The sequence below is a fragment of the Cheilinus undulatus genome, linkage group 21 (assembly GCF_018320785.1).
Source record: "Cheilinus undulatus linkage group 21, ASM1832078v1, whole genome shotgun sequence".
Lineage (NCBI taxonomy): Eukaryota > Metazoa > Chordata > Actinopteri > Labriformes > Labridae > Cheilinus > Cheilinus undulatus.
Window position 1 is genome coordinate 3,065,286 of NC_054885.1, and position 20,268 is coordinate 3,085,553.

The 20,268-nt window shown below is 39.7% G+C and overlaps 1 protein-coding gene across 6 annotated transcripts in view; it reads right to left on the reverse strand.

Moving 5' to 3' along the window:
• Positions 1-3,881: 3,881 nt before the first annotated feature.
• Positions 3,882-20,268, reverse strand: part of LOC121529380 (caskin-2-like) — a 96,117-nt gene continuing 79,730 nt past the window's right edge. The window contains exons 12-22 of one of the 6 annotated variants that reach the window (XM_041817175.1): positions 18,434-18,607; positions 18,106-18,180; positions 15,091-15,224; positions 13,092-13,155; positions 12,433-12,530; positions 12,180-12,290; positions 10,444-10,545; positions 10,218-10,356; positions 8,442-10,130; positions 8,089-8,344; positions 3,882-5,900 (exon numbers count right to left, since the gene is read on the reverse strand). In XM_041817175.1, the coding sequence (XP_041673109.1) occupies positions 5,804-5,900; positions 8,089-8,344; positions 8,442-10,130; positions 10,218-10,356; positions 10,444-10,545; positions 12,180-12,290; positions 12,433-12,530; positions 13,092-13,155; positions 15,091-15,224; positions 18,106-18,180; positions 18,434-18,607 (2,939 nt within the window). In that variant the 3' untranslated portion in view covers positions 3,882-5,803. Of the gene's footprint in view, positions 5,901-8,088; positions 8,345-8,441; positions 10,131-10,217; positions 10,357-10,443; positions 10,546-12,179; positions 12,291-12,432; positions 12,531-13,091; positions 13,156-15,090; positions 15,228-18,105; positions 18,181-18,433; positions 18,608-20,268 lie in introns of all 6 variants that reach the window. The other 5 variants (XM_041817174.1, XM_041817177.1, XM_041817176.1 and 2 more) reach the window with 5 other exon arrangements.

Genomic DNA, 20,268 nt, shown 5'->3' on the forward strand with positions numbered 1-20,268 from the left:
GTGTGTTTTACTAGTTAATGTGAATATTATACTAAATAACATAACGTTTCAGATAGGACTGCCATACAGTCAAGTTTCAATCAAGATTAATTACAAAATTATTTTGTTAATCACAGTTAAACCACTTTTTTTTAAATACTCAATTTTGCATTTAAAACTTTTTTTGCTGCTTCTGTTAATTATAGAAGTTTTTTTAAACCAAAGACATTAAATGATGAACGCATCACAACATTTTTATTAGAATAATAAAATTATACATTAAGGTTGTGTTTATTTTTGAATTCGGCACTGTACTGTAGATGGAACTGTAGAGGTTTTCCAAAGGGAGGAGGGGGTCCACACCAGAGGCTGATGAGACTTTGGCATGATAAACTTTTGGGCCCCTGAATTGGGCCACTTTATACGTACTGTCGCAGGTGGATTTTTTTGTCCAAGGGTTGATCAGACCTATTTTGTTTTTATGTGTATTTAACCCATTGAAGCCTGAAAACACAAATAATAGCCAGATTTTTTTGTTTTTCGAAATCCTAAAACAGAAAAGTTCCATAAAATTTAACATATTTTTTGTATCACATTTGATACATTAAGCACTTTGGCAACTGATTATCCACTTGAGAGCATTTTTATCATTTATCAGATTTTATTCAAAAGATTTTTAAATAATTTATTGATCATATTGATTAGGTCAAGATATCATAAAAGTATGTATGAAATATAATACAAGAAGCTTTAAGTGGTTGATATCCAAAGCAGAATAAACTACTTTATTTACCTCAAATACAACTAAATCAACCGCATTTAGTTGGCTCATGTTGAATTTCAGCACTGGGTTTGATTTTGGACTAGTTTTTATCAGCCGTTTTTCTAGATTTGTCACCCAGACCTGGCAACCCTGCCCTGAATTATTATGAGCTGTAGAAATGTAGAATTGGCGCCATCTGCTGGTAGATTATTGGTATTGCACCCCAAATAAACCCGGATTTTATTCCGTGGTATCACTGAAGGCTAGGAACTAAACTTAGAAATCTACAAAAGAGGATATCTGTGGCAAAATAAGAACTAATATCTGTGCTTCTTTTTCTAAAACCAGTCTTTTGCTTTAAAAGATTAAACAGCAGTGAACATATTTAACATAATAAATGAAGGGAAATCGAAAACAAAGTGTTTTTGTCTGTTGATTATCAAAACAAAACTATTAAAGACTTTTTGAAAAATGCAATAAATCATTAAAAATAATAATATCTTTAATTGTATTATAAAAATAAACTCGGTTCTTAAGGAATTTAAGAAAATGTGCAGAAGTTTGTGATCCTCTGAATGATTCTTTGTGAGCCAGTTGAAGTGGAGAAAGGGCGACATCTGCTGGTGGATCGTTGGTATTGCATCCAGACTGTAAAGTCAAATACTTGAAAGAAAGTTTGTTTGTTCACAAATACGAGCGAGATAATTCAGAAACCTTTAAAAGAAGAAAAGAGTAACCTTTCAACCCTGATTTTATTCAGTGGCTTGAGAGGGAATAACCTCAAAAATCTGTGGAAGAAAAGGACAAAAAGAGCAGAATAAATTAAAGCTTAAATAGTTTTGAAAGCACACCTTTACATGATAATTAAACACAAATTCAACTTTTTTAGTGCTTAAAATCAAGGTGGAAATATGTAGGAACAAAAGAAGAAAGAGAAATATAAATATTAATCCCAAAAGCATAAAGCTTAATGTTGGAAGAGACCAAAAAAAAAAAAAAAAAGTTTTTAAATATTATTTTCTGCTCTCTTTCTTGTTTTACGCCATTCTGTCTCACATATACTCTCTAAAGCTTTTTTGTCTGTATCGAGACGGTTGTAAAAATTGTAAAAAAGTGAAATAACATTTCACCAGACATCTGAACCATTTTATTACAAGCAAAAATAATTAATGCCATACATTAGAATTTCAAAAAAACAAAGAAAATCCGTGAAACATTTCACCTACTGAAGAAATAAAATATTTATGTGAATTTTTCTTTTAACCTTTTTTCTTATTTTTAATCTATTTATGTCATTTAACATGGGTGTGGAGATGAAAGTGAGTGTGTATGCAGCAGTGGATTTTATTCTATTTATTATCTTAACCATCCAGGAAGCACAGAAAATTTCGTTGTACTTTTTGTGCAATGAAAATAAAGGTTGAATTGAATTGAAGTGAAAAAAATATTTGCATGTGAAGTGTTTTTAGTAGAAGGTGGTTTATTTTTGATCTCCTTTTTCCTTTTAGTTATTTATTTTTTATCATAAAGTATTTGTACAGTTGACCTTTAGGGCCACCGTACTTTTGAGTCAAAGATGTTTTTAAAAGAGACATTTAATTCTCAGGGTCAGGAAAAAAGAACAATAGTCTGTTTTCTTGTTGAGCTTTATTCTCTGTCAATAAAGATTAAAACATACGAGCAGAGTAACGTCATATTCAATAAACAGAGAGAACAGCTGGAGGAGACAGAGGACAGCAGCAGGGGAAAAGAAATTAGAGACAACACTCACACACACAGAAATATCCTCCTTTTTCAGTTTCTCTAGAGCTGACAACACCCCACTGTCGTTTTTCTGATCAGATCTTTGTTTTCTCATCTGGAGGAAGGACTAAATATCTTTGCTCTCATCTCAGGTGTGACTGCAGGTGACCTGAAGCTGCCATCAGTGTCTCAGGATTACTGAAAGCTGCTTCTGCTTCATGGACGATTTAAAAACAAACTTAGGAGAGATTAATCAAATCTGATTTTTTTAATTTTAAACTAGATCTCCAGCACCTGGATGCCTCTAAACACCTGAAGACTGAAGGGAAATGCGCTAAATTTGGTTGTGATGTTATCATCAGCTCTAAATTCCCAGGGTAAGTGAACGCAGCAGAGCTGTTACACTGTTCACAGCTCTCTGCTGCGTTCACTTACACAAACACTAGCCTACGAAAGCTAAATGTTCAAATTCTTCTTCTTTTAGGGTTTATTATGGAAGCTCATTTCCTCTACTTTAAAAAAGAAAAGAAAATGTGAAAAAGCTTAAAGCAAATTTAAGAGAAAGTAATAGTCATAACTGTGAAATGAAGCTGAAATTATGAGACGTCATAAATATCAGTAGTAATTTGAATTATAGTCTTTGTCTTTAGATCTTCTTTTTCTAAAGTTTTAGTCCAATTTTAGATTTATAGTTTTAGACTAGTTTTAGTCCACTGAAACGCAAAAACATTTTCAAATGTTTTAATGAGACATGAGACAGAATATGTCAATTAAATGTCTTTTCTTTGTAACGATTTAATCGGCAAGAATTTAAATTAAGAAAAATGTAAAAAAAAAATTAACTGATTTAAAACACACTGGTGAAAGTACAGACACAATGAAAAATATAACTCGATGAAACGAAAGTGACAACAGTTAAATTTCATCAGTTTTTTAAAATCAAATATCTATTTTTGTTAGTATTAGTGAACATTTCTGATGACTGTCTCAGTGGAACAAATAAAAACCAGAAAGAAAATCATAATTATGACACAAAGTCATATTTATGAGATTAAAAGTCTTTCTGTTTAGATAAAAAAATTTAAAAATGACATAAAATTTGAATTTAAAATCCACGATTATAATAGATAAAGATAAAAAATCCATAATAATGGGATGAAAAGTCGACATTATGAGGTTAAAAGAAAAACATGAAACAAAAGTCAAAAGTATGATGTACAAATTCAAAATTGTGACATAAAATGTCAAAATTATGAGAAAAAAGCCAAAAGCATGACTTATGAGTTAAAAAGTGTCATAATAAATCATAATTATGAGATAAAATGTCAAAATTATAAGAACAAAATCCAAAAACATGAATTAAGGATAAAAAGTGTATTAAAAAAAATCATGATTATGAGATGGAAAATTTTAGAAAATTTTAATAAAAAAATTGTCATAACAGTCAAAATTATGAAATATTTATTTTTATGATTAAAAAAAATTAAATTCTGAGATTGAAAATTAAAAGATTCAAGATACAAGTCAAAATTATAGGATAAAGTTTAAGTTTTAAGATTGACAGTCATAATTAAGAGAGGTTGAAATTTCAATGTCATAATTTTGATTTTTTTACCTCATAATTTCAACACTTTATCTCCTCATTTCTATGTTTTATCTAATAAATATGACTTATTCTCATTTTATGACCTTTGTATTCATAATTATGACTTTAACTGTGTTTCATAATTTGGACTTTTCTCCTAATGATGATTGAAGATTTTTCCTCGATAATCATCTACCTTAAATACATCTTTCTTTTCTTAAGTGTCAGATATGAGCTTCCATAATAAATAAAAGTTTATATAGCTTTTTAAATCCTTTCTCCCATTAGCAGTGAGACATGGAGGAGCCAGTGTGAGGAGTCCAAGATTTTCCTGAGACAAGATTCTGAAGAAACTAAAAAAGGAGGCTCTCATTCACACATAGACAGGTTCAGATTGAGCTACTCATGCTATAGATGCTGATTTCATCATACGCTGCAGGCTGGATGACAAAACTCCATACACTTCATTCAACACCAGGAAAAAGGACAATTCTCCTGTTTTTTTTAAAGGAAATGTGAAAATATCTGTACAAAGACTTTGGTTGAGTATCTGCTCCTGTATATACCTCTAGTGTACAATATACATATTTAGATAAGTCTAATTTAAATACTAATTTGGCTAAAATGAATATCAAAAAATAGTTTGTATATCACACAGAGATCCACAGCTGAACATGCTCACGTCTTCCCTTTCTGTCGACGACACTTAGTTTTAGTTCCATGGACAGTTTCAACGACACAAACACAACCGAGCCGTGCCAACGGGAGACTAAATACACCTGGTTAAGATCACTTTGTATAAAATAGATATTTTTTTTAAATATTACAAAGATAAAATTTGAAATGGTCAGACGCGAGAGCCGAGGGGAACTCTGACGGTCCAGATTCTGTTCCACTGAGAAAAACCTGCATCAGGACAACAGTTAATATAAAAACGGATTTAAATCAGAAATATGACACACTTTTCTGAAACTGATACATATTTTCATTCTTAATTAATCTGCAGTTTAGTTCAGCATGTTGTTGGTTAATTCTTTAAATATCATACGCTTTAATTTATCATCTAAAATGTCACATTAATCATTAAAAACAACAAAATAAAAAATAGAGGCTTTAAAAAAGCAGCCTGCAAACCAACAGGTGATGTCAATGTGACAACATCCACTTCCATAAACATTTCCTGTATTTAAATCTTTAAGGCCCAAAGACTCACTTATAACTGGATTTTCAAAATAAAATCTGCAGTGTTGGAAAAAAGTGAATATTTTCTGTAAGTTTCTGAAGGACAAGTTTCATTCGAAGGATTAATTTCTTAATAAAACACCTCTCAGATTAACATTGACTGGAATAACTAAGTGGAACAGCGTCTGGACAGGAAATGGCGTCAGAGTTCGTCCCTCTCTAATGTCAAAAAGATAAAACTTCATGTTACAACATTAGTAAATAATGATAATAATCTGCCTCACAGCGGGCCGATAACACTGGTCCTGTCTTTGTTTGGTTCATGTTTGATAAGACGAGCGATAGAAAGGTCAAAAAACGAGGAATCCATCCGTCCACACAGATTCAGCCGTCTGCACAGTGGAGATTTAAGTGCTGGTGTTCGACCTTCGCTTCCTCTGTCGTGTCGTTCAGAAAGCGGTGAATCTCTCCATCAGCCCTCCTTTTTTGTCTCTTTCTCTGTTTCCTGAGATTAGGTGTGTTTTTTAGTTTGAAGTGTTCATAAAGAGTCTTCATTCCAACATGGCGTCCAGCTGGTCGGCCAGGTCGTCAAACATGTTGCCGATGTCGTCCAGAATGGTCCCCGCTGATTTCACTGAGGTCGTTACACTAAAGAGAAGAAAACATGAACAATTAATTATCAATAGACAAGATTATCCTTCAACCTGCTACTGTGATGTGACTGGACAAGAGGAAGACCACGAGACTGATGTTAGGGGTGGGAGAACATCAGGGTAATTTATGACATGTTACATTATGTTATGATACGATGCATTAGGTTATGTTACATAGAGATACGATACGATATGTTACTGTACAAAATAACGATGCAATCAGCATGATAGGATACTATTTGGTACGATATGATGCGATAAAAAATGATACAGTTATTTAGATACACTGTTACATTACAATACATAATGTAATGTTACGCTATGCAACGTACATTATAATGCTAAGACAATACAATATGTTAGGATACAGTGTGATACGAGTGGATGAGATGGCAGGATGGCACACATTACACTGTGATATACAAATACAGTACAATATGTTACCTTATGTTACAATGAGATACCTTCCAAAATATCTTTTCTTACATTACATAACATTACATTACAGTCGTTACATTGCAATATGTTATGTTCTATATGTTAAGTTACCTTATGTGATCAATGTGTTATGTTACAATGTGTTACATTACAATGTGTTTCTTTACATTCTGTTACATTATGATGTATTTTACCATGTGTTACGTTACCATGTGTTACGGTAGCATGTGTCACATTACCATATGTTACGTTACCATATGTTACAGTGTATTGCAATATGTAACATTACGATATGTTATATTACATTTTAAATGTTTCATTACAATGTTTAGTTACAATATGTTACATTACAATTTTTTTGTTACGATATGTTACAAAACATTATGTTACCTTACCATATGTTGTGTTACCATATGTGAAGTTAATATAACATTACATGTTACTTTGGGATATGTTTCGTTACGATGATTCGTTACGATGTTTCGTTACGATGTTTCATTACTATGTTTCATTACATTCTTTCATTACAGTATGTTTTGTTACGATGTTTCATTAAGATGTTTCATTGCGATGTTTCGTTACGATGTTTTGTTGCGATGTTTCATTACAATTTGTTTCATTACAATGTGTTTAGTTACCAGATGCTTTGTTATGACCTATTACGTTACAACGTGTTATCAGATATTTTAGGTTATAATGTTTTGTTACAATATGTTACATTATCATATGTCACGTTACCATTTGTCACAATATGCTACAATGTGTTACGTTGCCATATGTTACATTGTGTTACAAAATATAACGTTATGATATGATATATAACAATATGTTACCTTATGATTTGTTATGTAACAATATGTTTCTTCACACTTTATTCCATTAGGATATATTTTTCTTACCATTTGTAGCATTACATGTTACACTGGGATATGTTTTGTTACAACATGTTATCCTACAAAATGTTACATTACAATACGATATGTTATGTAACAATATGTTACCTTACGATGTTATGTTTTATTAGGATATGTTTCGTTATGTTTCTTTACGATATGTTGTGATTGTGTTACTTTACAATATGTTTTGTTATGTTAAGGTACGATATGTTATCAAACTTTACGTTTTGCTACTATAATGTTACGTACCATTTGTTGCATTAACGATATGTTTTTACAATATGTTGCATGACCATACCATATGTAACATTACAATACCATACAATACAATGTGAAACAATATAGTATGGTACGTCACACTGTGATACAATACAATGTTATGTTATGATATTCTGTTTTGTTACGTTCTGTTTCATATCCTTATGATATGCTCAATACAATTGATCAGAGCAACCTGGGTATGCTGCCTAAATGATGTCAGCCCCGCCCCTTTCTTTGTGAAAAAATTTTATAAAAATGAGAAGCAGGAAATGGGAGTGGTCATTCACGATTTAAAAGGTTGAAATTAAAAAAACGTCTTTAGATTTTATTAGGTCCTTATTGATTAGATTAATCAGAAACATGCCACATTCAAATTACTGACATTTGTTTGTTGGTCTGGTCCAGTTAAAACTGGATAAGGCAGCTGGGAGATGCTGTGGGACAACTTGGATCAGGAGATCTCACCACTGCTTGTACCCCATCTTCACCCCTCATGCCAGGGCATGACCAGTGATCACAAACAGACTGTAAAAAAGGACTAAAATACCCTGATCGGGAGCCCTAAACCACCTGATGGCACGTCCTTACCTTTCAGAGCTGTCATCTCGGTTCAGTTTCCTCTCGACGGCCATCAGAGCTGCTTCCAAAGACGTGCTGGTCTGATCCAGCCTCTGCTGAACCTCCTCACCTGGACCCGGCGTATATACCTGGCTCCTTCCAGCTGACAAAGAGGGACTGTGAGGAGTCTGAGGGACCATCACTCTGGATCCGTGACCCGGAGAGGATGGTGAGCCAAAGGCCACAGTTTGAACCCCGCTGACGGTCACAGAAGGAGACAGGGGGCCTGATGGGAAAAAAACAACAGCAGATCAAATACCAGCAAGTCTAAAACTAGCCATGCCAGATGAATGCCAACACTACTCCAACTGGAATTTTCTTACCTTGTGCTCCTAGCAGACTGTGCCGAGCAGGTTTCGGGGCAACAGCAGGGGGTTTTGGGGAGAGCGGACGTTTGATGGGGGATGCCGTTGCCGGGCTGCCTGGCCTAATCAGACTGGCTTCATTTATCCTCAGATTGATCTCCTCCTGGTTCTTGGACAGAGGTCTGCTGGGCCCTGCTTCCTCCGCTCCCACTCTACTCGGAGAACCTCCTGCCTGGTCCTTGTCTTTGGGTTTGTGTCGGCGCTTCACCGTGTCAGACTCTTTAAGGTTAAACTCAGGTACTTCCAGGTTCTTGGCTTCATGTTTCTCTGGAGGCTCCAGCACCGCCTCAGCCCTAGGTGGACCAGGAGCTTTGGGTCTCTGCTTAATGGTCAAGTTGCCTTCTTCAGCGAAGGGGATGCACTCACTGGAACTGTTCTGGGGGGATGAAGAGCCGTCCAGTCCACGGCCTTTTGATTCTTCTTCCTCTGTGTCAGACTTCACCCCTCGATCCGGCTCAGAGCTGGTGGCAGTCTTGGAGGGAATACACTCGCTCTGCACCCTCCTCCTAACACTGCCAGTCTCTCTTGGTTCCTGAGCAGTAGAACTGAGAGAATGAGGAGCAGGATCCTGCTGGACAAGGTCTGGTTTGGATCCTGCAAGGTCTTTGACCTCTGTCCTTCCTTCTATAGAGGCTGCGATGCTTCGAACGCTCACCGGACTGTCCGTCAGCCCGCCTACAGAGGACGTTGTGCTGCTGTCACTCAGCTCCCCGCTGGTTGTGCTGCTCACTGAGCTGAGCCTCTTCGGCGGCGGAGGAGGGGGGCCTTTTTTCCGAGCACGCACTGCGAAGGACTGACTGCGTCCCACGTTTCCATTCTTGTCTGGGCTTGCCTGCAATCGAGCCAGTTGGCTGCGACCTGGTTTGCGTGTTAAAGTGGCGTAGGATGGTACGTTTCCAGAACGGAAAGCTGCCTCCTCCTCCTCGTCATCGGGCTCCCCGTCTGACAGAGCATAGCGAGTCTTAGTCTGGTTGCGCTTCTTTGGTGGAGTCAGGGTCATGGTGTGGTCAACAGGCCTCTGAGATGGGTTTAGATCTGTTGAGCCACAGTGAGAATGCAGATAGCTGAAACCTTTTAGTGCTGGGGAGCCATGAGGGGAGGAATTGCAAGACCCAGACAGTTTGGGCTTGGCTGGGATGGCGGGGTATTTAAATACAGTTGCAGTCCCCAAAGGCACCTGCTTCGGCAGCAACTGCTGCTGCAGAGGCCTCTGATCCCAGCCCTCAGGGTGGTTCCTCTCCTTGGCAGGACTGCCGTCCAGGCTCTCCTGAGAATAACTGTGGGGGGTGATGGATGCCGTAGGAGGCTCCTGGGAGCGTCCAGAGCCTCTAGACCTAGTGTCGATACTCTCCTGGCTTTGAGACATTCCCACTGCGTTGTTGATGGCCAAGACTTCCTCGCAGCCTCCGTAGTGACTGGACATGGCCGTCTGCAGCTCGCTGCTCAGCTCGCTGTCCTGGAAGGTCAGCATCTTTGGGGTGTGAGGAGAGGAGCATTCACCTGAGGAGTCAGGTGGTTCAATGGTCACCAGGTGGAGGGCTCCCGGGCCTTTGCGTCGCAGTGTGCCCTGTCCTGATTCCGCCTGAAGGATCGCCCTCTGGATGTCACACAGCTTCTTCACTGCCAGCATTAGCTTTTTCTGGTGGCCTGGAGGGAACCATCACACCAGCATTACAACACTGGCCCCAACAGTCCTGAACACGTTAGACTATTGAAGAAGTAAGGTGGACTTACCCAGCTTTGTGATGCCGATCTCCTGCAAATCCTCCCATGTGAGGTCTTTGACGATGCTGATGGAGTCGTAGCCGTTCTCTGAGAGTTTCTTCTGGTACTGTGGTAGACCGATGGCGCTGAGCCACTCACCGAGATCAGACTGTGAGAGAGACCAGAAGCTTAGACATACAGTGTCACAGCATTTGGAAGTTTACTGTGTTCAGCAGAGAACAGGTAGAAGTCTTACTGGGATGTACTCAGGCAGCCACTCAGGGATGTTCAGGTTGTTGATCTCTAGAGAGATTTTCTTGCGGTGGCCTGGTTTTGTCACTCCGATGGCTGTCAGATCCTAAAAACATGGCAAGAGTGTGGTAAGATCAGTCAGTCAAGCAGCCAGGACAGGATATCTGGAGGCTTCTACCACTGGTCTGAACAGAGCATGTTCCCTAATGCTAGCATAGCAGAGTAAAATCTTTGTGGAACAATTTGCCTCCTTGATCAAGAACATTTTAATGACCATAAAATCTCATGTGTAAAGTATTTTTTGCACAGGATTAGTGCAGTTAACCACAGTTTTTGGAAAGCTGAGTTCAATTTCACAGGCCACACCCAGGCCTGATTACAGCCAGATTTGTTGAATGAAGAAATCACTTAAATAGAAGCTGTCAGACAAAGTGAAGTAGGCTCAAGATCTCACAAAGAAACGCCACGACCCGAAGATCCGATCTGATCACGAACAAATTCAAGAACAAATGAGAAACAAAGTGATTAAAATCTATCAGTCTGGAAAAGGTTACAAAGCCATTTCCAAGGCTTTGGGACTCCAGTGAACCACAGTCAGAGCCATTATCCACAAATGGAGAAAACTGGGGAAAGTGGTGAACCTTCCCAGGAGTGGTCAGCCAATCAAAATTACTCCAAGAGTGCAACGACGACTTATCAAGGAGGTCACAAAAGAACCCAGAACCACATCCAAAGACCTGTGGGTCTCACTGGCCTCAGTTAAGGTCAGAGTTCATGACTTCACCATCAGAAAGACACTGGGCAACAATGGCATCATGGGAGAGTTCCAAGGCCAAAAGCATTACTGACCAAAAAGAACACAAAGGCTCATCTCACATTTACCAAGAAACATCTTGATGATCCCCAAGACTTTTGGAGAAATATTCTGTGGACTGACGAGACAATAGTTGAACTTTCTGGAAGGTGTGCGGCCTGTTACATCTGGAGTAAAAATAACACAGCATTTGATAAAAAGAACATCACACCAACAGTCAAACATGGTGGTGGAAGTGTGATGGTCTGGGTCTGCTTTGCTGCTTCAGGACTTGGACCCCTTGCTGTGACTGATGGAAAAATGAATTCTGCTGTCTACCAGAAAATCCTGAAGGCCAACGTCCGGCCATCAGTTCATGCCCTCAAGCTCAAGCACTCTTGGGTTATACAGCAGGACAACAACACGAAACATACCAGCAAGTCCACCACTGAATGGTTTAAAAAAACACAAAATGAAGGTTTTTAGTGGCCAAGTCAAAGTCTGGACTTAAATCCAACTAAGATGCTGTGGTGTGACCTTAAACAGACAGTTCATGCTGGAAAACCCTCCAATATGGCTGAGTTAAAACAATTCTGTGAAAAAAAATGGGCCAAAATTCCTCCACAGCAATGAGAAAGACTCATCACCTGTTATCACAAACGCTTGATTTCAGTTATTGCTGCCAAGGGTGGAACAACCAGTTATTAGGTTCAGGAGGAAATTACTTTTTCACACAGGGCCACATAAGTTTGGATTATTTTCCCCTTAATAAATAAAATCATCATTTAGAAACTGCATTTTCTATTTACTTGGGTTCTCTTTGTGAGATATTAAAATTGGTTTGATGATCTGAAACATTTAAGTGTGATAAATATGCAAAAAAGTCTGGAATCAGAAACTTAAAACACCCAAAGTTAGGACTTGATAAATGAGAAGTCTTTATTTACCTCAGGAGTCATCCTGCTGATGGTTGGAACATCATAACCAGCATTGATGAAGTTCCCAGTGTACTGCTCCAGCTGGAAATCACTCAGCCACTGATAGATGGCCTCTGCATCCTGCAATACCCACCCCAAAATATGCTATTATTTATTATAATCCCTGAGCATAATGCAACAAAAATACAGTTTTGATGATGTCATCCATGCCTGACCACCAAGCTGTAAAAATAGGATAAAAAGCATGCAAGACAGTCTTCACCTTTCCTTCCAGCAGCTGCTGAGGACGAACAAACTGCTGGGAGAAACTCTGCTCTGCCGGTCTCTGCACCGTCACCGTCTGCCGCCGGGGCGTCCCACCTTTAAAAATGTCAGCGTTAAAACATCTCAGAGTTAATTCAACACCAAGGAGAGCTGCTTTCCTTTCACTCAAACCCTCAAAAGTTGAGGAAAGTGACTTTTGAGTTGTGAAGTGGAACGACACTGCTAAAACATCTGGTACATTGTAGGGAAATTAGATTAAATATTGAAAATTGAGCAGTAAATCAAAGACATATGGAGATAATTTATCAGAATTAGACATGCTGTGTTGGGAAACTTCCCATGCACGAAATAAGAACTTAGAGGAGCTGACATCTTTAATTTCTATCCACTTAGAAAACAGAAAGCAGGATTAAAACTCAAAATAGACTTTACAAGTAATAAGAATATTAGAAACAGCTGCTGCTTGTCCCTTTGCATTGAAATCAGATGGACGTCAGTACAATGAGTCATTTATATTTTAAAATCACAGACAACAGTGCACATTGAAGTGAATACAGGACTCAAATGTTGATGTTTGAAGGCTTGTCTGTGCACACTTTGAGGTTTTCTTTATTTCTTTGTTTTAGCTGACACTGCATAAATGTCTGAGGGAAATACCTGCAGGATGATCCGGCTGTCTGTTGAGGTCTGACTGTCCACAATCAACAGCAGAGGGAGCCGGCTGCACACGGAAATAAAGAAAATCTGAGTTAGAGTGGAGTGAGAAGTCTTAGGACTATTACTATTTCTAGAAAAAAGACAAAAAATTGATTTGTGGAGCATAAATAGACACTGTAGAAACAAGAAATTTTCAAGTTATGCTCAAGAAACATGAACTATATTTGACATTTAAAGCTCATTTGTTGGAAAAAGTCAGAAATAGTCACTTCATGTTTGGATTCCAAACTCAGATCCATCAATAAATGTCAAAGTTCATTTTCATTGATTCCCATAATCAACAACAATAAAGGTGTTTAAAGTGTTTGGCATATCAGACTTTTGCAGCCATAGCTACACTGCCTAGAAAATAATAACCCCCTTGGATGTTTTATCCGTCCATGGATCTTATAAATCAATCATAGTACATATAATTCAGATTTTCTGACCAAACAAAAATAAACAAAAAAACTGTTACATTAGAAAAAATGGTGTGGATAGGTAAACTGCTCAAGCTCTGTCAGGTTCCACAGGGATCAGGTGTGAACAGCCCTGTTCAAGTCTAGACACTAACTCTCTGTTGGATTGAGGTCTGGGCTTTGACTTGGCCACTCTAGAACATTCCCCTTGTTGTCTTTAAACCATTTCTGTGTAGCTTCCTCTGTATGTTTTGGCTCATTGTCTGACTGGAAAATAGATCTTCTCCTAAGCCGTAGTTCTCTTGCAGACAGAAATAGTCCTCTGCTGAGAAGCAGCCCTACAGCATGAAGCTGCCACCACCGTGCTCCACAGTGGGGATGATGTGTTTGTGGTGATGTCAGTTTTTGGCTCCATTTTGGTCTCAGACCAAACTTCACCATGGAGTCTCCTGCATGCCTTTTGGTGAACTCTAGTCCAGGTGCTCCAGGTCTCTCAGATTTGAAGGATGTCTTCTTGCAATAGCAGTTTTGAGATCTCTTCATAGGTGTTCAATGGGATTTAAATCCAGACTCATTGCTGGCCACTTCAGAACTCTCCAGATTTGTCTCCAACCATTTCTTGGTGCTTTTTGAGGTATTTTTGGGGTCAATGTCCTGCTGGAACACCCATGACCTCTGACGCAGACCCAGCTTTCTGACACTAGGCCCCACATTGCGACCCAAAATCTTTTAATAGTCTCCAGATTTCATGATCCTTGCACACAGTCAAGGCACCCAGTGCCAGAGGCAGCAAAACAACCGAAAAACATCTCCATGTTTGACTGTAGGTACCTGTTACTGCCACAGGTGAATTTAAATGAGCATCACATGCTTGAAATAAAAGGATTTACCCACAGTTTTATAAAGATGCAAAAAATTTTGTCCGGCCCATTTTTTTGAGTTTTGCGTAAAATTATGCAAATTTTCGCTTTTTTCTTTAGTTTTATTGTGTTGTTCCAATGCACATAAAGGACATAAACATGTGTACACCAAAAACATTTGTTATTGCAACAATTTCTGGGAGAAATGGTGTATTTTCTGGAAAAATTCCAGGGACACCAATATTTTCATCCATGACTGTGGGTGTCTTGGTGTCCTCTCTCACTAGTCTCCTTCTTGCACGCTCACTCAGTTTGTGAAGATGGTCTGATCTAGACAGATTTACACATGGGACATATTCCCTCATTTCTTCATGATGGATATAACTGAACTCTGGGGGATGTTCAGAGACTTTGAAATGTTTTTGTCTCATCCCCTGACTTAGGCTTTTCAATCACCTTTTCTCTGAGTGTTCTGTTGTCTTCATGGTGTAATGGTAGCCATGAATACCGATTAACCAGTGACTGGACCTTCCAGACATAGGTGTCTTTATACTACATACTTTATACTATGCTGACCGTGATTGATTTATAAAATCAAACATACAAGGGGTTGAATAGTTTTACCAGGAACTGTATGTTTAAAGCCCAGCTGGTGTATTTCTGTGACCATGCTCCATCTACCTTGTTGGCGTTGTCATGGTGAACGGCGTTGTGTTGAATTCCATTGGGTGCGTTGTTGCTCTCGGTGCTCTGTCCACTGCCGGCGCTCCTCGTGCTGCCGACACTTCCTGTACTCCCCACACTGTTTCTGTCTCCTGCTGCAAACAAACAGTAAATCACATTTAAACCACGATGAGGGAGAGCATCGCCATCATGCTTTCAGGAGCAGCAGATGCTCTTCGACAAAAAGCCTGCGGATGCAAAGGCCTGAGGTGCTGCTTGGCGACGGTGGCGGGCAGGATGCAGGTTTCTGGTTTAAAAGCTGTGCTGTGGCAGAGCAGAAGAGCATCCATTAATGAAACATGTAGCCAGAAGCATCAGGCACTGAGGACAACTAACTAATACTCTTTTCTAGGGTAGACAGTGCAAAAGCTTTCAGGTTTCAACTCTTACTACAGCAAGACACTGAATTAGAGATAGCAGCAGCTCCTACAATCCATTTTTAAATACTCAACAGTAAAAACAAGGCATGTTAATATCAAAACTAAACCCTTCTAGCTTATTTACATTCATAAAACTGGGTTTAAATAGGAGGATTTAGATCTGACTTTGAGATCTTTATAATGAATTGCAACCACATAAAAACAGCTTCATTTTATCTTCATGGATATCAGTCAGTGACGGTTATGAGGCCTTAATCCAGCTTCTTCAGAGGCTCCTGGGTCAGCTCCATAGATCTTACCGAGCCTCCAGTTTGACCGTTTTTATGACATAAATTAGAGATGATCCTCGTGCTTCCAGTGAGGACCGCCACACTCACAGCCAAACACTCTCTAAGCAGACGACACAGTAAAACCACACAAAGGGTTTGGACCCGACACACCAAGATAACTGTCAGTCAGTCTCAGCTTTATTCGTGACGGTGAAGGGTGACGTGGAAATGAAAAGGTGAGAGGCTGCAGAGATGTGAGCTGATTTAAGTGATGTACAATGACGGGAGGTGAAGTGGGATAGTCAGGCAGTGAGGAGACATCAGGCCACATGAAGTGATTTGACAAAGGGTGATGTTATCTCAGATGACACCCATTTTTGGTGAGTGACAAAGACGTACTGTGAAGGGGACTTGAACAATGAGGGATGATGCAAAATAAAGTGGAGTCAGGCTGTATGAGGTGATGTTAGGGTCTATTAGATAGACTTAAATTAGCAAACTGAATGTTAGTGATATGAGGCAGCATGAGAAAATGTGAAGGGACGTGTGATACCTGATCTAAGTACAGCCATGTGTGTGAGGTAGGGGTATGGTATGAGATGATTTAAAGCATAGTAGGGCATCTTTAGGGACTGTGAGGCATTATGTGGTGACATTAGACTAGTTAGTCATCAATTTAAATTTATTTAGAAACTCAAGATAATGAGAGGGACATGACAGGGAATGAAGACAACTAGACACATGAAGTTAAACCAAGCCACATGAGGCCCTATGAGGCAACTAACATGAGGGGAAATAAGATAATACGAGTCACTACGAGGTTTAAAAAAGTAGAGTCAGACAACATTAAGCAGAAAGAGACATCATTAAGAGTTATGAGGTACCATGAGGCACCGTGAGCTACTATGAGGCGCTATGAGGTACCATGAGGCCCTTTGAGGTACCATGAGGCCCTTTGAGGTACCATGAAACACTGTGAGGTACCATGAGGCACTGTGAGGTACCATGAGGCCCTATGAGCTACCATGAGGCGCTATGAGGTACCATGAAGCACTGTGAGGTACCATGAGGCACTGTGAGGTACCATGAGGCCCTATGAGGTACCATGAGGCACTGTGAGGTACCATGAGGCCCTATGAGCTACCATGAGGCGCTATGAGGTACCATGAGGCACTGTGAGGTACCATGAGGCACTGTGAGGTACCATGAGGTGCTATGATGTACCATGAGGCCCTATGAGGTACCATGAGGCACTGTGACGTACCATGAGGTGCTATGAGGTACCATGAAGTGAAATGAGATAACATGAGACTTCATGAAGAACTATGAAGCAGACTTAAACAGCGAGGGTTGACTTGTGGTAATATTAAGAGTACTCCAGAGATTGATCTTGCAGGAAACTGGACTTGGATAATATCCTGGTAGTCAATTCCCCTCCCCTCCTTCATTCACCAGAACCAGAAATACTGCCTTTATTGACCAATCATATGTTGATTATCTGGGCAGCCCTCTAAGAGTCAATGGCAGAGTCATTTACCTAGATCAGCCTGAGAATGTGTCCGAATCCTTCAGTTTTGCTAGGGTTGAACTTTTTGGGTCACCAAAACTGCATTATACAGTTTATAGCTGAATAGTCTTAGCCTGCACCCTTTTCAAAGATGGGTGTTTTTTCTCAGCTTGACATCAACGGCTTCCTTGACCCCTCTCTCAAACCAACGCTCTTCTCTGGCCAGTGTTTGAATACTGCTGTCCTGTCCAGGTGAGCTGGCTCTCCTGTGCTGCACAGTAGTTTCCCTGATATCTTGGTCCCTGTCATAGGATGATGAAGCTGCAGGCCAATGAGCTTCTGACTCTTCAAGAACTTTGACCTAGTCAAGCTGCCCCTCTGGGTCAAGCTTTGGATAACCATGACATGGATGAATGAGAACCTGCATAGACATTAGCGTAAAGAGGAAATCTATGACACTGGTGGTAAGAGTTAATATGAGGCGACATTAGGTAGCATGGTACTGTTAGGTGGTGTGAGGCTATATGGGAAGGCATTAGGGGGCATGAAGCTGTGAGTTAACATCAGTAAATGCTTAGGACATTATGTGAAATGATGGTAATTTGAGGAAACATGAGGTAGACATGAGTCTCTCTGAGACTGGATGAGATTTCATGATTTGATGAGGTTATGAGAGGTGGATTTGGAACATCTGAGTCACTCTGAGAACAGTATTTCTAACTTGGTGTGTCGGGTCCTGATGCAGAGCCTTGAGGGGGGCAGCGAGGCAGCTTCAGAACAGCCAGGGGGGTAGAAGCTGAGTTTCGGGGGCTCTTACCATGACACGAGTCCCTGAGAACCCAGATGTCCTCAAAGGGAAACTCAGCCTGAGACAGGCGGCTCGGACTCATACCTATCAGACACAAAGACTCTGATGGACTGCGTTCTGTGAGGGGGGTCTGACTGAGGCGGGGCAGGCGTGAGGGAGGACACAGTTTAAATAAATGTGAGGTTTCTACCTAGAGGAAAAAGAAACTGGACTGGGACTTTAATGGTTGACACAGAAAAATCTTCATGCACATTAGTGACGGCTCCTCCTGTTGGAATCAGTGTTAGCGTTAGAAACACACCTGAGCAGGTAAGTAGCATGGACAGAGTGTTTGTACCTGTGCTGGTGGTCAGGTCGTTGGCCAGCGGCAGCACCACATGGGTGGGGGGAGCGTACAGAGTGTAGGAGTCGTCAGTCTGGGGGGCGGAGCTGAGGCTGGAGGAGAGGGGGGCTCTGGAGTGCAGCTGCTGGCGCTGGGTGGGCAGAGAGGCGTGCCGGGACAGGGTGCCCCCTACAGGGCGAGACGGGGAGGACAAGAGGAGTGGGGGAGGAGGAGGGGGAGGTTATCAAGCTGATGGTTAGAGGTGGAGGTCAGTGGTTATGTGGTGTAGATGGAGAGATGGATGCAGGAGAGAGGAGGTGGAAGCATGGGATGGATCTTAAAGCGGGTGGATTAGTTTGTTTTCACGAGACGAGGAGGGGCCTTCAAATCTGAACCACATCCTGCGAGACCTGATGAGGATGCTCCTGTACATACTGAGCTGAAGTGGAATATAAACGCTGGCCAACTAATGGGTGATGCATGACCATATTCCCACGGCTGCCATGTTCCTGTGACGTCACGTTCAGGGTGGAAAACTCTGTAATAGTCCACATTTTAGTCAGAAACATCCAGATTCTCACAGCTGTTTTTTGTTTTAAAGTTCCCCAATTCAAAAGTAGCACAATGACGGTGGATATTAAGAAGTCAGAGAGACTGGACCACATTTCAAGGATCAAAACATTTCAACTAATCCATCAGCCACCAAATCACAGCTACACTTCAGACCAGCGATGTCAGACTCGGTCAAAGCAGGGGCCGGATTCTGGATTTAGGTCTAACCTGAGAGCCTAACAGGGTCAACATCAAACCCCAACAGTCAACCTCATTTCACTTGTAATAAAATATGAAAAAAAAACAGCACTGATGATAAATCATTTGGAAATTCAAAAAAGTAAAAATAATTAGTTAAAAGCCTTAAGTCTGAGGTAAAAACTACAATTTATTAGTTCAAAAGATCAGAAAACGATACTAAAAATCAAAAAATAATGTTTTTCAAGAGCAAATATATGAGGAGAAAGTTGAAATCATGAGTTTAAAAGGCAAATATGACTTGAAGTTTTAAATTATGAGTCTGATAGGTCAAAATATGGGATTTAAAAACCAAAATTAGGAGTTGAAAATGTCAAAATATGAGCTAGAATTCAAAATGATGACTGAAAAGTTAAAAATATGACTTTAATGTAAAATTGGGAGTTAAAATGGTCAAAATATGATATAAAAAGTAAAAATAATTTATTTAAAATGTCAAAATATGACAAAAATTTAAGGCATGAGTTGAAAAGGTCAAAGTGTGAAATGAAAAGTCAATATCATGAGTTCCAGTCATAATCTTAAGATGCAAAATTGAAAAAAAAAGAAATAAAAACACAAATTAATTTCTTTCCCTACATTCTTGACTTTTTATGAACTCTTTCTCACTCTTCACTTTTTCAGATTTTGATGGCTTAACAAGGAGATTTTAAATAACCAAGTTAAAGTTTACATTTTTATACTGGTAGGCCAGTTAGAAAAGAAATATGATATGATCCACAGGCCGGATACAATCATTCCACGGGCCAGATTTGGCCCCCTGGCCTTGAGTCTGACACCCCTGCTTTAGACGATGCAGCTGGTTTATCTGCTAAAGGTCTTTTTACCACAGTTTCACTCATCTTAGGTCTAAGACAGTTAAGCAAGACAGCAGAAATCATGCACAAAATATCTAACAATCCCAAGTCTGACACTTATAATGCAGGAAAATCCTGCATCCGTGTGGTTTCTCTTCTATTTGGTGTGTGATGTTATCACTTTTTATCTGATGATTGAAGCCCATATTTGGAATTAGGCCAATGATCAGTATCTACATTTTA